General features: G+C 32.1%; 1 protein-coding gene across 2 annotated transcripts in view; it reads right to left on the minus strand.

Moving 5' to 3' along the window:
- LOC115887834 (heterogeneous nuclear ribonucleoprotein U-like protein 1) overlaps positions 1-18016 on the minus strand; it is a 38862-nt gene that overhangs the window by 11168 nt on the left and 9678 nt on the right. For both annotated transcript variants that reach the window (XM_030907348.1, XM_030907347.1), the window contains exons 6-14: positions 16874-17107; positions 16642-16803; positions 16287-16568; positions 12100-12369; positions 11918-12040; positions 11712-11840; positions 9777-9948; positions 5963-6118; positions 5733-5906 (exon numbers count right to left, since the gene is read on the minus strand). In XM_030907348.1, coding sequence (XP_030763208.1) covers positions 5733-5906; positions 5963-6118; positions 9777-9948; positions 11712-11840; positions 11918-12040; positions 12100-12369; positions 16287-16568; positions 16642-16803; positions 16874-17107 — 1702 coding nt within the window. The remainder of the gene's footprint in view (positions 1-5732; positions 5907-5962; positions 6119-9776; positions 9949-11711; positions 11841-11917; positions 12041-12099; positions 12370-16286; positions 16569-16641; positions 16804-16873; positions 17108-18016) is intronic.

An 18016-nucleotide genomic window follows, 5' to 3' on the forward strand; every position in this document is an offset into this window, starting at 1 on the left:
GCGGACGACTTAGCCGTTGTGTCTATAGGTAAAGGTCTGGATGAAGCCAAGAGACTTGCAACGGTAGCCACTGAAAATATAAGACTATATATATATAGAAATATAAATGTACCAGAATTTGTAAATCAAGATTCATCCGTCCATAATATTTTTGTAGAAAAAAGGGGGCTTTGTAATCTTCTCTTGTGATCACCAGCATGCAAAAAAACTGTAATTTTGTATACATTTAAATTTAAAGTTAATTTCTATTATAGAATTTAGAACATTTAAAATTAAAGTAGAATTTCTATTAAAACATTTAAATTTAAAGTAGAATTTCTATTATTTTTAAGTAAACATCATACATATATCGTGTTTCCTCATTTGTGTCCTGACACTTAATAGAGTAAACAAAAATTAACTTGCTGCCATATAAAGTGTCAATTGGATTTCCAAGGCAGACTTGATCTTTTGAGCGAATTTTTAAAAAATCTATTTTTTTTTAGTGAATTTACATAATAATGAATAAAAATTTAAACCTAAATTAATTAAAAAAGATACCGGAGTTTTCTGCATAGGTGATAGTCAAACATCTAATTACGCAACTTGTCCCATTTAACCGAATTCGTATCTCTCGTAGTTTCTGAGATGCCAGTGTTGAGGATCGAAATTGTCACCACTCTATATACAAGCAAAATGTAAACAAACCGTTTGTTTATTTACAGTTTGATTTTACCACAGACTTAATAATTTCAGGATTTGATAACCAGCACTGGTCCAGTTTCAAGATCTTCATAGAAACAGAAAAAGTGTTTAATAAATAGCTATTTATGTCAAAAACTTTTGTAAAATACATAAATAGACGTTAGATGATATGATAAGATATTATAAAGTTTAATATCTACAAAAAAAATAAACAGAATTTAATTTTTACCGCTTAGGTATAAATACACTATTTATACAGGGTCCGGCAATAGTGCGTCGGGCATCTGTAGCTCCTAGAATAAAAAACTTGAGAATTTTATTTAAGTGCAAACCTAAAGTATGTACCAGGATGTATTTCAGGAAAATATTTTAACTTCTATAGGGTGGCTCAAAAAAGTGTGAGTGGACCTGGATGATTTTTTTAAAATGAAACACCCTGTATATTATTGCATTTTTGGCTTCCGTTCAGATCACTTTACATAACCCTAAGATATGAATAAATATATTTCGATAGTTTCAGAGATATTAAAAAATAAATCAAAAATATATATTTTTCAGCCCTTCTTAAAAAAATTATTAAAAATACAAGAACTTTTCTGAAATCAAAACCACAGCTTAAGTAAAAACCAGCTCGGACAGTGTAGCGTGCCGTTTTGATCTTTTTACGCTCGGATTTGCGATTCGAAAGAGGGGGAACACTAGAGCGGCGAGCTCTCTCGCCAAAACCAATAGCCGCGTAAGCGCCAGTCAGCCCAGACATGTATTCAAAAAAATTTTACACGTGACGTAAAAAATTATTCGACTGGTGCTAGAACATAATTTAGATACACGTTTTTTAAATTGTTGACTTTAAATAAATATGCATTCTCAAAGAAAAACATTTAAAAAACAAATTAATTAATTTATTTCTAGAAATAACAGCAAAATGAAATAGGTACATTGATTACTTATAGTTATTTACGAATGTTTCTAAATTAGGAGCTTTCGGTTTTTGTTTGCTACGTTTAAGTTCTTATTAATATTCTTTAAGGTATAATAAATTCTAACTTTTGCGTATAATTTTAACAAAAAATACATTATAGGAAAATTTTGATTGATGGTTGAATTTAATTGTCTGAAATAATTTAACGAATTTACATAATATATTTTCATTTAAGGAAAGTTCTTCAAAATTGTTCTAAAAATTTAAAACTTTTATTATGAACTTATAACGTCATTACACAATTTTAATATTATATAAAAGCTTGTCGCGAGATTTGAGTGTACAGTTGCACTCATAAAAATCTGGTACGACAACTTTATCTTGTAATTCCTGGTCTAGTGGTCTATCATAACACAAACTTTGAAAATGAGACAGGGTAGAAGGTTTTAGTTAATTTACTTGTTTATCAATGTAGAGAAATCTCGCGACAAGCTTTTATATATCTAATATTAAAATTGTGTAATGACGTTCTAAGTTCATAATAAAAGTTTTAAAGAAAAAGAGTTTATTTTATTCTTTTTAGTGTATTTAAATAAAAGCTTGTTTTTAAAAAAGGTTTTTTTATAAAATTTATTTTCTACTTTTTAGTTATGCTGGTTTCTCAGTGCCACACACTTAAACGCAATTTTTTCTTAAATAACTTTCTATGGGTATCCTAATAATATGTATATCGATTTTCATAAAAGGAGAAGGAGAAAAAAACGACAGCTGTCAAATTTGACAGTTCAAATGTGAGACAAATAAAATGAAAACCGACTATGGGGTAGAGGGGGTATCCATATATCGATTTTTATCAAAATCGGACAAATTTGAAATTATTTGACAGCTGTCACATTTGACAGCTCAAAATTTTTCTTTCATTTTAGCCCACGGCCATCATCGATTTTTATCAAAATCGGACAACTTTGAAATTTTTTGACAACTGTCAAATTTGACAGCTCAACATTTTTTTTCATTTTCGCCCATGGCCGTCCTATATATCAATTTTATCAAAATCGGACAACTTTGAAATTTTTTTGACAGCTGTCAAATTTGACAGCTCAATTTTTTTTCTTTCATTTTAGCCCATGGCCATCCTATATATCAATTTTATGAAAATCGGTTGACTTTGAAATTTTGACATGTCATTAAACTGTCATTTTTTCAAGATGGCCGCCCATATATTTTTTTTCATATGTATATACCCACAATATACCTATACAGGTTGTTAAATTGTTCATTACTCGCGGCAAGAGTTTTATGGTTGAAATAACCTCGGCCCGCTCGTCGATAGACGACGCGACGGGACGAGTCGGCAGAAAAATCAATAATGCATACGTTCTCAATAGGCAGTGTTGCCATTCTGTTTCCCTATAAGTAACTGTCGAGTTAACAACCTGTATATATATATATATATAATTTCAGCCCGATCCATTCATAAATAGAATTTTAAAAAATCAAAAACCTCAAAAATGCCGCCATTTTGACAGCTGTCAAAAATTCGGGTCATGCCTTGCAAAAAAATGTATTGTCATCGGGACTGAACCTACATGCCAAATTTCAATCTCCTACAATAAAAGGAAGTGGTTTTAATTTAGCTTACAAGATTTGCCCCGAACAAACATACATACATACATAGATAGTTACATACAAAGCAAGTTAAATAAAAGCTTATAAAACTAGCCTCCAATGAGGAAACTAAATAAAAAAATGGTCACTTGGCATTAGCAAGCCTCCAAATAAGTAGTCTTCATCGTTTTGAAAAGCACTAAAGTGTGAATATACTTTTGAATTGAACATTAATTTTGAATTGAATTGAAAATTAAACAGACTATATTTTGAATTATTTCCATAATTATTTGTGCAACCAGCAGCCGCACATCCCGGAAAACCTTTTCCCATTCCATCAATACAAATAAAATTGAAATAAAAGCACAAATACCTATGGTTAAATATAAGAAAAAAAATCGAATTAAAATCTTCCGTAATACGGCCCTACGCGCCACCGGTGGAGGCTATGCATCGACTGAATGAGGCTGACTGTCGGTCGCTTAATTCAGTTAGCGCATCGTCGGAGTGGGACGTTTTAAATTCGAGCGTGGGAAAAATTGGCGAGTGTCAAAGCTATGTTATTCTGTAAGCTGTGTCAAAACCACAGTGTCGTACCAGATTTTTATGAGTGCAACTGTACATTCAAATCTCGCGACAAGCTTTTATATAATATTAAAATTGTGTAATGACGTTATAAGTTCATAATAAAAGTTTTAAAGAAAAAGTTTATTTTATTCTTTTTAGTGTATTTAAATAAAAACTTGTTTTTAAAAAAGTTTTTTTATAAAATTTTTCAGAACAATTTTGAAGAACTTTTCTTAAATGAAAATATATTATGTAAATTCGTTAAATTATTTCAGACAATTAAATTCAACCATCAATCAAAATTTTCCTATAATGTATTTTTTGTTAAATTTATACGCAAAAGTTAGAAATTATTATACCTTAAAGAATATTACTAAGAACTTAAATGTAGCAAACAAAAACCGAAAGCTCCTAATTTAGAAACATTCGTAAATAACTATAAGTAATCAATGTACTTATTTCATTTTGCTGTTATTTCTAGAAATAAATTAATTAATTTGTTTTTTAAATGTTTTTCTTTGAGAATGCATATTTATTTAAAGTCAACAATTTAAAAAACGTGTATCTAAATTATGTTCTAGCACAGTCGAATAATTTTTTACGTCACGTGTAAAATTTTTTGAATACATCTCTGGGCTGACTGGCGCTTACGCGGCTCTTGGTTTTGGCGAGAGAGCTCGCCGCTCCAGTGTTCCCCCTCTTTCGAATCGCAAATCCGAGCGTAAAAAGATCAAAGCGGCACGCTACACTGTCCGAGCTGGTTTTTACTTAAGCTGTGTCAAAACTATATGAGGTATTTACTATAGATGGTCTGTTCTTACTTTGCTATAAATATGGTAATCGTAAATAAAAAAAAAATAAAAATTTTCGAGAGTTTAAAGATGAACATTTTTTGTATTTAGAGTATTTCAAAATTTTTAACGGTTTCGCAGATACACGTAAAATACGAGAGAAAAATCATTGGGTGGCTTTGATAAAAATTTACTGTGGAAAATGCCATATGAAATATAAAACCGCAAATATCTGCGAAACCGTTAAAATTTTGAAATACTCTAAATACAAAAAATGTTCATTTTTTAATTCTCCATCTATTGAAAAAATAATATACAGGGTGTTCCATTTAAAAAACGAAGAAAAATTATTTTATATTTTAGAAAGTTTGGCGTAGAATTTTGAACATCCTGTATAATTTAAGATTTTCATATTTATAGCAAAGTAAGTACAGACCATCTAAAGTAAATACTTAGTATAGTTTTGATTTCAGAACAGTTCTTGTATTTCTAATATTTTTTTATAAGAAGGGCTGAAAAATATATATTTTTGATTTAATATTTAATTTCTCTGAAGCTATCGAAATGTATTTATTCATATCTTAGGGTTATATAAAGTGATCTGAAAGGAAGCCAAAAATGCAATAATATACAGGGTGTTCCATTTAAAAAAAATCATCCAGGTCCACTCACACTTTTTTGAGCCAGCCTATAGAAGTGTTAAAATATTTTCCTGAAATACATCCTGGTACATACTTTAGATTTGCACTTAAAACAAAATTGTCAAGTTTTTTATTCTAGGGGCTACAGATGCCCGACGCACTATTGCCGGACCCTATATATTTTGGGTTAATTTTTAATTATATTTATATAAATTAATTTTAATTGACTATCTATTAATTTAAAATAAAATGTTGAAAACAATGACATGAATTCCACGACAAATTTCAAAACAAAGAAATAGCGCTTTGAAATACGCTACGAACCATAAAATCCAATACATTACTTATTATTTTTTATTTTACACTTATTACACTTATTTATTATTTTTTATTTTACACTATTACACTTATTTTTTTATTATTAAACCGATGTTGTACTCCTAATGTAACGGTTTAAAGTATCCTAATAGTGAGCATCAAGAAAAATAACCACCCTTTATAAACAACAAATATACATACTTCTACTTGGTTGCGGTCTCCATCCAGAATCAGCTGGAGGTTGTAGGTTTCGACTGTCTCTTCTGTCTCTATTCCAACCGCCACCTGGGCGACCACCCCATCCACCTGAAGAATATCTGTCGTATCGTCCTCCCGCAAATCTGTCTCTATAGTTGTTTTGCGGATAATAATTTCCTTAAAACCACAAAAGTTCAGAACAAAACGTTTATTATATTGTTATGAAGTCATACTTCTATTGTCTCTGCGATTATTAAAACCTTTCTTGTTATAACCTTTCTTTTGATATTCTTCATGATATTTCTTAATAAGATTTTTCGCCTCTTCTTCATTCAATTCAGGGTATATAAATTCCAAATCAGTAAAGTCCTCAGGAATGTGCATTTGACCTAAAGTTATATTTTTATGATTTTCATAACACAAATTTCATATCTCAAACTAAAACTATATATACAGGGTGTGCCAAAAATTTCCCAACAAATGAGGATTTGTTATTACCTACTAAGTTATTAACAAAGTTAACTATTTCCGATTATAGAAGTTTAATATAATAAAATACCTACTAGTAAAATAGAGAAAATAAATTGTGTTCTATTTTCAAAAATCAGAAATTAGTTAATAATGTTGATTTTGGGTATAAAAACATAAAGTTGGATAAAATCTGTACTAATTTATGATACGGAGTTCACCATTTCAAATAGTGGAAAAATATATTTGGTTTTGACTTAAAAATTGCTCTAAGTAATTATAACATTAGTTGAAAATTATATATCTGGCTCCATCTATATTAACGAGTAAATTAATCCAATAAGAAAAATGTATTTAAAGTCTAGTGAAAGTGAATAAAGGAGATTTCAACAAACAAGCAAATATTGAAAATTAAAACAACTTATTTTTAATTAAAATAATACTGTTATCATGGTTCTACAAGGTAAGTCCTAAATAAGCGCAAATATTTTCAGGCTGGTAGATCTCGAATAAAAAAAAATATATATTATCTTTGCCGTTTTTCAAATAAGTCGAAAATAGCCGAGTTTTTTTTTGTTTCGATAATAAGGGGCCGTCTTCTGCCGCAAACACTGCGACCTATGAGGCCTATTGTGTAAAAATAGCTGAGTTATTTGACTTTAAAAATTTAAAGAGATATGTTTGTTGCTTAAAGTTTGAGAACTACTCGATTTTGCATTCAGCGTTACAATGTTGCCGCACCATTTTTTCCCCTTTTAAAAAGTGAAAAATCAAAATATGCATTGATTAAATGTATCACAGAATATCTAGCTACGCAACAGAAAAATACTCGAAATGAAAGAGCTAAAGTTGCACAAATAAAATACTAGATGGCGCGACAATATCATAATCAGAATATAATTGGAAATTTTCAACTTTCGGTTTTGGATCGACGTAGATCGACGGCACGTGGACGGCCTTGAAGCTCGGCAAAATATGCACAGTTGCCAGATTCAAACAGACTTTAATTGGCATCCCATTCTTTTTCTGGTGTATAATAATTTCTTTCTATTCTTCGTTTCTTGTCAGATACACTTCTATTAATTATTCGTTTGGTTTTTAAAATTAGAATAAATTAATAAAAATAAAAAAATAAATTAGAAAACATATGCTCTCAAAATACATTTTTAATATACACTAGTTTATTATGTTAACTAAGAAAATAACAATTAATAATATACAGGGCGATTGATAGTGATATTTATTAATGCTGAAACGTTAGTAATGAAATATACGTTTAATAATAATGGAAATTATTTATTAAAATGCAGTACAAAAAATGTTAATTGACTAAAAAAAATACTATAATAACAATTTTTTTCTGTTTGCCATGTTATTTATATAGACCTAGGTAGATTTTAAAAAGTGACACAGGTACAATTAATAATATATTAGTTCGGCATAAAAGTTGCTGTCACGACATCGTACAATAAATTAAAATTCGTAAAATAAATTAAAACTATTAATTAAACAAATCTTTATAAAGAAACACAAGTATATCAAATTTGGGCCCAATCGATCACCAGGAAATGGTATCGTAATATGGTACTACATTACGGTACCCCTTGATATGCTTCATGGTACCATAATATTGCAATGTCATCAAAAATACGCAAGTATAATCAAATATGAGCCCAATCGAACGTCAGGAAGTGGTATCGTAATATGGTACTATATTAAGGTACCACTTTATATATGCATCATAGTAGATGCATCATAGTACCATCATATTACAATGTCACCGAATATATTTACTATACCAAGTTAAGCCCCCAATCGAACGCCAGGAAATGGTATCGTATATGGTACTATTATGGTACCTCTTGATATGTTTCATGGTACCATAATATTGCAATGTCATCAAAAATATGCAAGTATATATCAAATATGAGCCCAATAAATAAACGTCAGGAAGTGGTATCATAATATGGTACTATAGAAGGTACCAATTTATATGCTCCATGGTGTCATCATATTACGATGTTACCGAAAATACGTAGTATATAAAGTTTAAGCTCAATCGAAAGCCAGGAAATGGTATCGTAATATGGTACTACATTATGGTACCCATTGATATGCTTTATGGTACCATAATATTGTAATGTCATCAAAAATACGCAAGTATAGTCAAATATGAGCCCAATCGAACGTCAGGAAGTGGTATCGTAATATGGTACTATATTAAGGTACCACTTTATATGCATCATAGTACCATCATATTACAATGTCACCGAAGATACTTACTATACCAAGCATAAGTCCAATCGCACGCCAGGAAATGGTATCGTATATGGTACTATTATGGTACCACTTGATATGCTTCATGGTGACATAACATTACAATGTCCATGAAGATACGTAATATACCAAGTTTAAGCCCAATCGAACGCCATGTATCGTAATATGGTACTATATTAGGGTATCACTTGATATGCTTCATGGTACCATAATATTGCAATGTCATGAAAAATACGCAAGTATATATCAAATACCGTATGATACAGAAAAAAACGGCGTCCAGTTAGCTGAGAAAAGACGATCGATGACATTTCCCATATAAATTTACACATAAAATGACAGCGATTTTCATTTCATAGCCATCGCTAACGCCGTTTATTGCTGATCATACGGTATGAACACAATCGAACGTCAGGAAGTGGTGTCATAATAGTAGAACAATACTTATTATATTGTCGCCGAATTACAATCAAAATTTAGGATTCAGTTAGAATCAAACGTCAGGAAGTGATTTTAATTCAGCTCGTAAGATTTAACTCCAACTAACATGGCAAGTTAAATACTTAAACATTTGAAAAAAGAGCTCTAATCTATTTTAATATGTTTAAATGATGTAGCAAATTTGAACGTAGGCTTTATCAGGAAGTATTACAATATAAATTACACAATGGCAACACTGCATAAAATTCTTTTAAATTTCGTTTGTAGAAAACTGTTTTCTTTTAAAGTTATCGCCCTCTGTTATGTAGTAGTGAAACTACCGCATCAAAATATCTGATTTGGAGACAGGCTTTAAAAGCCTGTCTCCTTTTGAGACCTACGATTTTTTACATGTAACGAGGCTTCTGTTGCGTAGCTAGATATTCTGTGAATGTATGTATTATAATGCAGATCCGCGGACTAAACGTTGCTTCGCTTTAGTCCGCGAATCTGCAATATAATACATATAATTAATCCAATGCACGGTTTTTCTCCACGCTTCGCACAAGTGCGCACTAGCTTAACCTACCATGGCTATGAATCACCCTGTATAGCTGTTTCTGTAGCATATTATATAGTTTAGTTATTAAATATTTTTATTTATTTATTTATTTATTGATACTAATTTCTTCATTGAATTTTAATTACTACTATTACCTCCATATTATTGTGTTGGTTTAACTTGTTAACTCAAAAATAAAATACCATAACAAAAAGAAAGCTTTTGTCATTCTGCCAAATTTAATACTTATTCATTTTATTCAATGAAGACTAGATGATTTCTAGATAGTTTTTAAAACATAATATCAAATAGCTACTAACCTTTATGATCAATAAGCGTGCTTTGGGGAATAACTTTACCCTGTTCAGCTTCTTTTTGCTTATGTCTGCGAGAAAGTTCTTCTTCATTACAAACCAAACATACTGCCCTTCTCTTGAATCCTTCAAAAAGTCTTAATTTTCTAATTTGACTTTGGCGGAATACATTTGACTGCTACAAAAAAATTATATTATATGACATATATAATTATGACACAGTCTCACAACAGTTACATAAAGGGAGTAAAGGTTCTGAAAGGAGCTGTGCGCGATAGACTGACTGTTCTGAACTTTATGACTCAATTGAATGGAGGGAGAGTATGGCGTTCTTGAACAGTTCAGAGCTGCACAACTGCGTGAATGGAGGACAGTAAATGTAAATAAGTTTTATAAATATATGGGTAAATTGTATTATCTCTCAATTTTTTGAAAGGCGTCTTTCCAGACTGTTTGGAAAAACTTAGTTTTTTAGTTCTTGGTGACAGTAGGATAGTAATCAGATATCAAGTTTTTAGACCAGTCTGTATATTCAAATGCGTACAGTATAATTCACGATTCGGACAAACAACTTTTAACATACATACTGCCATTACTCGTTGACGAGTATTTGACACGCATCAGAAGATGGTCACGCAAAGCGTTTTCTTTCATGAGCTTTTCTGTGACTGAAAAGCCCGATACGTGATGTTATCTGTCTCCCGCACTCCAGACATTCAAAAATCGCATTGCTTTGTTGCCTCTTTACTAAATTTTAAGCGGATTTTAAAGCCAAACTTTTAACAGAAATTGAAACAGTAATCGAGAGATGGAGGAAATACTGTGAAAAGTTGTATACCGACGCGACCTATGTACCAGCCGTCCAAAACACAACAACAGAGTAAGCAAACATCCTACTCTCTCAAGTAAAAGCAGCTATTCCAAATCTCGGCCTACGAAAAAATAACCAATATGGGTCCCACTCTTGTAAGACTTCTACACGAACTTTGTCAAGCCATTTGGCACACGGGACATTGGCCAAGTGACTGGTGCACTTGTGAGCATTCCGCTATACAAAAAAGGCTCCACAAAAGACCAATAATTACAGATTGATTGCACTACTCTCACATGGCAGCAAAATTATGCTCTACATACTCAAGCAAAGGCTACACAACTACCTAACTTTTTTGACCGTCTTCGTGGGAATTTCTATTACAGAAAGTTGGCAACACAGATGGGCGTGTTTCTGGGGTCGAAATACCTACCAGTTAAAATACTTGCACTTATTTCTGGAACACCCTGTATAGTCACCAGTGAAGTTATTCCATTCAGTCAAAGCATTCAGCAGACGTCCTCGATTAGTAATCGATTAGTGATCATGTGCTGAACGCACGTGACAATTTCCGATGACTCGCCGATTGGTAATCGGACCGCCTAACCATTTTTGAAATCGTTCCCAAAGAGCGATTTGTGATTAGCGATTACCGATAAAAAGTGGCAACAATATGACAATCTCTGAATGGTATGCAAGATTATTTATTTAGAAAGTAGGCAAGATTATTTATGTATTTTGAAGAGCCTACGAAATTCAACTCAAACGCCATGAATTTACTCATATTGAGCGCTGGAATTACAATTAAGAACGAGGTAACTCGTGACTGACTGGCGTCTGGCTCTAGATAATCAACCACGAGTTACTTGGCAGTATATCAGTCAACGTGTTACAAAAAAACTTTTTTAAACCATAAAAAACACGGTTTGACTAGAATAAAAAAACATGTTTTTTTAACCCTGATTAAAAGCTAAGAATCCTAATATGGATATTATTTATCAAAACAGGATAGGAGCACATTTGAATATTTGAAACTATGAAAATGGTTCTCCAAGTTAATAAAATTATTTTGAGTTAAGTGTGCACTACTTTTCTACATTTATTATAAAAATTCTACTGGAAAAAATTACCTGATCAATAATAAAGTTTCGTCGACGTGTAGATGAAATTTCAGTAATTTTATTAAAGCATTTCTGAAGTTGATCAACTAGCACTTTCCACGAACCCCTAAACCGTGATTTGAATGGCTGTCCATCGACCTTTAATTTAATTAAAATTAAAAAATTAATTTATTTAATATAAAATATTTTTTAATATCAATGTTTTTTATATTTACCGTCATTCGCTCAAACATTGCGTCATTTCCAATAACATAATAGACTTTGTCACTGCTTGACTCCAAATGTTGCTGAATCCAATGAGTTTTTCCAGACCCAGGTAAACCAATCATTAATATCAGCTGCAACAAAGAAAAATATAAACAATAAATAAACTGGATCAGTTAAAAAAAATTCTAACTTCACAATCACTCCGTTTTTCCAAACTTTTAACTCCCAACACTTTATTTGGTGCTGATTGTAAAAAGTTGTAATCTTTCAGTTCGTCAGGGTGGGGAAACCATGGTTCTTCTCTATTACCAAAGTTTACTTCATAGGCATAATTCCTGCACAGTATATGAGGAAAGAGGGTAAGTTCTTCTAGAGTAATCTCGGATCGAGGGACGGTAATAGCCGACTGAGAAACACCATTGACTGTGTATGTTATGGTAACTTGTTGGTCGTCAATAGCCTACAAACGTCATCACATTTAATCATACGACAAAATAATTATTAATAATGTCTATTAATCAAACACAGCGTCACAGATAAAGTGTGCATCATATGGGATTATTTTTTATTTGACGATTTATGCTTTTTAGTTAGTTTTTGATTTAAATTTGATTACAAATGACATCAAAAATTAAATCTAATACTCTCAGGTTCTCTCAAATTTGACATTTAAAAATAATAAATTACCAAAGATGCGTTTTTGATTGGATTTTAAAAACTGTATTTGAAAAAGTTGTTTCTCTTTTTAATTTTAAATACATGTACCATATTTTGGGCGCCTAGATCAAAAAATTTTCGTCCCAATATTTAATTAATACCAGAAGCTTCGCAATATAGGAGCAGCGCGGCGGCCGGCGGCCCCCCGATAGAAACAGAAATAAGTGGTGGTGGTCCTTTTTTAGTGGTAGGGATGAGCGATATTTTTGTACCGGCGATTTTTACCCAGTAATTATCAGTAATATCAGCGACCTATTTCTCCGGCCAGCAGCGACAAGCGACTCTGGTCGCCGTTGAAAAAGTCGCTGCGATGAACAGAAAATTATCGACGGTGACTAAGGTATAGTCTGTCCAACGACAAGATCCTTGACAGTGATAGATGTGTCTGTCATTTTATTTTCCAAGTAGTTTATTTTATTTTACAAAGAAATAAGTTGGTACAATTGGAACGCATTGCAGAAAATTAATATATTTAAAGTTTGAGTGACAAGCGATTACTTAAATATTGTGAAAAAAACTGTATAAAATTGAAAAAATATAATCGAGATATTTTATTAAAAACAATTACAGTATGCGTTAATACAAAACAAGCAAGGGTGTATTTTAAAAACACCACATACCAAAAAAAAAAGATTTCCTGCTTTCAAGCCGCGTTTCAAGCTCAAGCAACTTCCTGCATCTATTGTTACCTTTATCAATATAATTATTCAATATGATTATTATTTACCTATTGTGTGCTGGTATTTTACAGATACTCCAGTTTTTGGTAACATATACAAGATACTATACAAACTTTATTTTTGGCTAATACAACTCTCTGGCCATAATAATAATCTGACAAACTGTCTCTGGGCACCGAATATTAACTGTAAACTATGGTCTGGGTCAACACTTAATTTCCCCTTTGAGTTTTCCTCCACTTAATTTAAAAAAAAACTCGAAACACGCGTAATAACACAGTCCAAAATGCAAAATATTTATCATATCTATTTGACATAATTTGACACAAAATTATAACCTATAATTTGACAAGAGTTTGACAACTCTCAAAAATCTTAAGTCGAGTTCATACGCATCGGCGTCCGTTTGTCGTTCATCGTTCCGTTAACCCAATAATAATATTGAAATATGATCTGTCATTTTTGAAATTAACCAATAAAACTGGTTAAAAACAAGAGATGACGGATTTATATATAAACCTATCCATAGTTAACTTAAAAAATTTTAGAAACTTTTTTTAGTTAATTAAATGGATGTATGGCGTCATCTACTTTTTTTCTGTCATCGTCTTTCGAAATCTTACCTGAGAAAAAAACAGAGTATATGCTCGCCGGTCGCTGCATCGAATGTTGGCGCAAGCAGAGCCCAACGGTGAAATGTGCGACAGGCGATGTATTGCAATATGCAGACGAGCGTATTATATGATTTATTTATTTATTATTCATTTATTTTTTATAACTGATTAATTTTTGGATCTATTATCACAACCTACTTCTGGAATCATATAAAATCGGAATAATACATTAGTATAAATTTAACTATCAATTGCAAAATTGTTTAACTAACAAATTTAATTGTATAACTATGCAGTAGTCAAAAAACAATTTTTTTTCCGTAAAATTTTGTATACTTGTGATTGTAAATGAATAAAGATTGAAGAGGAAAGCTTGCCGCGCACATATGCGAAAGACGGCGCGGCGAAAAACCGTATATTGGAGTAATTGTACGTATTATAATGCCGATCAGCGGACTAAAGCTGGATTTTCATGCATCCGTTATCCGTCGATACGATATTAATTTTATTGGTTGGATGTAAATTTTTCGATTGGTTAGAAAATTATGCAGTTTTTAAATTTATTGCATTTTCATGCCTCCGTTTATCAGATTTATCGGATATACGTTAGTGTCATTTTATATTTTCATTTCCATGATCAACGATTTTCCAATCAACGATTTTCTGTTTTACTTATATTTTTATTAAGGTTAGATTACATTTTTTAAAAAAGTGTCAAAACTTCCGTTATCGTACGAAAAGTTAAATTTATTTTAACTTTCTCCGTTGACGGTTTGGAGTAAAAAATTTATGGATGAAAAGGGGCGCGAAATCGCCATGACCAATCAGAGAGCCGTCGGACCATCGTATCAACGGATAATGGATGCATGAAAATCAAGCTTAAAGCGAAGCGATGTTAGTCCGTAGATCTTTATTATAATACACACAATTAATCCAAACAAGCTGATAAACAGAGCCGATATCAGGTATATATTCCTCTATCTCGAGAAACGGCTATTGTTGGAAATTGCCAAAATAAATTTCACCTAGGCTGAGCTGAAAACTGGTACGCTTATCCAAACATTTTAAATCCAAATACCCGTAAACCTATCTTTGAGTCATTTGTTTCCTTAAATGTCATATTTGACAGATACCTAAAGGGGCGTCCAGACCAGATGAGCGAGCAGTAACGAGCGCGAGCAAACATTTATTCAAATTCGCTTGTGATTTCTGCTGCTCTCGAGCACATGATCAGCTTCTGCCCAGACCTTCATTATCACTTCACGTTGATAATGTCGGAAAAAATGATTGCTTGTGCGTCTTTCATTGTATTTTATAAATTGTTGAAACGTCAAAAGAGAAAACGACTGCAGAGGAGATGGTGGAACATAACTTTTTAAAAATCGAGTTTCTCATGGTGGTAACAATTTACTAAACGATGTTGAAACAGAAGATTCTTGAAAAATTTTTTTTCAAGAACTTTTGTCGGATGTCACTTACAGATTTTAATACCTTATTAGATTTAATTGACATAAAAATAATGAAAAGTGATACCAATTACCGAAAAGCAATTTCACCTAGAGAAAGGCTAGCTATAATCTTACGGGTCTTGGCCATTTTTGTACTCCTCTATTAGTTCTAAAACAACTTCATTCGGCCATTCCATTTTTGATATTCGATCGCAAACGAGGTAAATAAAATCCCGTCCAAACCGAACGTGCAAAAGCGCGAATTTTCTTTGATGTACCGACACGGCGTGGAACAGCGTCGAGCGCGAGCAAGCAATCAATCGCTCGCTCGCAGAGCCGTCCACACCAGTTAAGCGTTCCCATAGAACATACCCGAATTCTTGCTCCCTCCTGCTCGCTTATCCGGCCTGGACGCCCCTTATTATTTATTATGTCGTTTTTGAACATTTGAAAGCAAAAAAATTAACGCCATAGTAAAATTTTACCTAAATCAATTAATAAAAAAATTCTTATGATGCCGACTTTCTTCAGGATCTGTGATACTGTACAAGGTGTCCCAAATTCTAGGGTTACTATTAGCACCGCGAACACCGTAAGATATACATATAGATGAGGCCACATGGCAAAGCTACGCAATTTTAATATTCAAAACAAAAATGAATGGGATGCCGCTATTTAAAAAAAAGGTTAAAATCGAGTTTACAAATTGTTACACTTCATAAATTAATCAACATTATTTTGTAGTACCATAACTAAATTCAACAAAGGTAAATGTCAAAATAACGTCTGAGCTAATAGCGGAATTGTGGCGGTATTAAACTTTGTCATATCTTTCTATTAGCTTTTTTCTATTTGTTTCAACGTTTCTATACGTCAGAGATGTCCACATTTACATCTGATGTTTTTAGGATAACTTACTAAATATGCTCCTATAACATCTCCGACTCCAAATGTTGTTCCATAATCTTGGAACTGTTTATCAGTTATAAACCTTCCAGTAGATTCATAAGCATATGAGTATATACTTTCACCCAGTTGTAATGTCGATTTGGGTAAAGAAAATCCCACTCTAAAGTAATAGATTGGTATTGGTTCCTTAACAACCTGCTCTGTACTTGGTTTATCTTCGTTGGATCCAGTACTTTCTTTCGTTTCTTCAGCAACTGTATTGTCCGTTATTTCTTGATTGTTACTGGTATCCTGAAATAGAATATTTAGTTATCATTAAAATTATATGATTTCATTTTTTATTTCGTTGAAAAATATGTGGTACCTCGTTTTCTGCAACATTTTCAGCTTGAACTTGCTTATTTTCGTCGGTTTCCATATTTTCAGACTCAGCTATTTTATTAGTGTCTTCAGAATTTGACTCGGCTGTTTTATTAGTGTTCTCAGAATTTTCAGTGCCATCATTTGATTTTTCAGTCCTTTCCGCCTAAAAAATATTTTTAAAAACTTATTCTGTCGCAAGAAAAAAATATTGCCAAGACTCAATATTAACTTACTTCATCCTTATTTGTAGATTCGTCTTGTTTATTGGCAGACTCATTTTCAGTTGGTTTATTAGGTTCATCTTCTTTATTGACATGCTTATTTTCAGTTGTTTTATTAGACTCCTTTAACTGGTATTGTTGTTTACCACTCTTGTATCTTCCTCTATCTCTATCTCTACGATCTTGCATGTATTTAGATGGATCTTCCCATTTAAGTTCTTCAGTTATTTTAACTTCAAAACAAACCTGTACGGACAAATTAAAGGAATATACTTTTCAAAAAACGTTTTCAAATAAAACCTGATTTTTATAATAAATCTTAAAATATAACAAAGAATCTGTATCAATAAGTATGAAAGAGAAAATGGTTTTTTTTATCGAGTACCCGCAAAAAAATGTATGCAGTATTTATTAAGCTGTTAATAGACATTTAACAAAAAATTATTTTAACGCAGATCATGCGGCAACAGTCGTGACGGCAAATTACAAAAATTCCCTCTATACAGGGTCTTTCAAAAAACATGTGCCATCTATCGTGGAGTGATAAACCATATGCACGTCGCTGGTGAATCTGTCGACACTTTTTAACATTGGAATTGTTAACAATTAAAAAAATGCCATTGTTGAGGTGTAATATAATACCACGGCATAAAAATCACACGGCAGGCCAACTCACATTGGCGGGAACGCTACGCGCATATCCTTGCGCACGCCGCCATTATGGGTGCCAGCAACAAAAATTAACCATTGTCGTAGTCAGTTGTAGTTTTTGTCATCGACAACAAACAGTTATGCCAGCTTTGAGTCAGTAGCGTGCGGGTTAATTTATTTCGTTCTTTTTTTGAGCGATATATTTTGTTTTTTTAGTTTTATTTTTGTTTTTCTGAACATTTTTAATAAACAGTGGTTTGGTAGTGTATTATACAGTACGTCTGTCCGCTGTCCGTTCTGTAGCTACAGGGTATCCGTCAGAGGGAAAACGATATTCTCTCGATGTTTTTCGTAAAAAATTAGACGACGCGTCCCATCAATAAAAATTCGACAAATTTGCAAGTAGCCAATAAAATGAGTGGGCGGAGCGATTTGCGGTGACGTACTCGTCAAGTCGACGTATAAAATATATTGCTATTTATTTAAATTTTTTTGTCCTTTCAT

This window comes from Sitophilus oryzae, unplaced genomic scaffold, assembly GCF_002938485.1.
Source record: "Sitophilus oryzae breed Bouriz unplaced genomic scaffold, Soryzae_2.0 scaffold_649_pilon_pilon, whole genome shotgun sequence".
NCBI lineage: Eukaryota > Metazoa > Arthropoda > Insecta > Coleoptera > Curculionidae > Sitophilus > Sitophilus oryzae.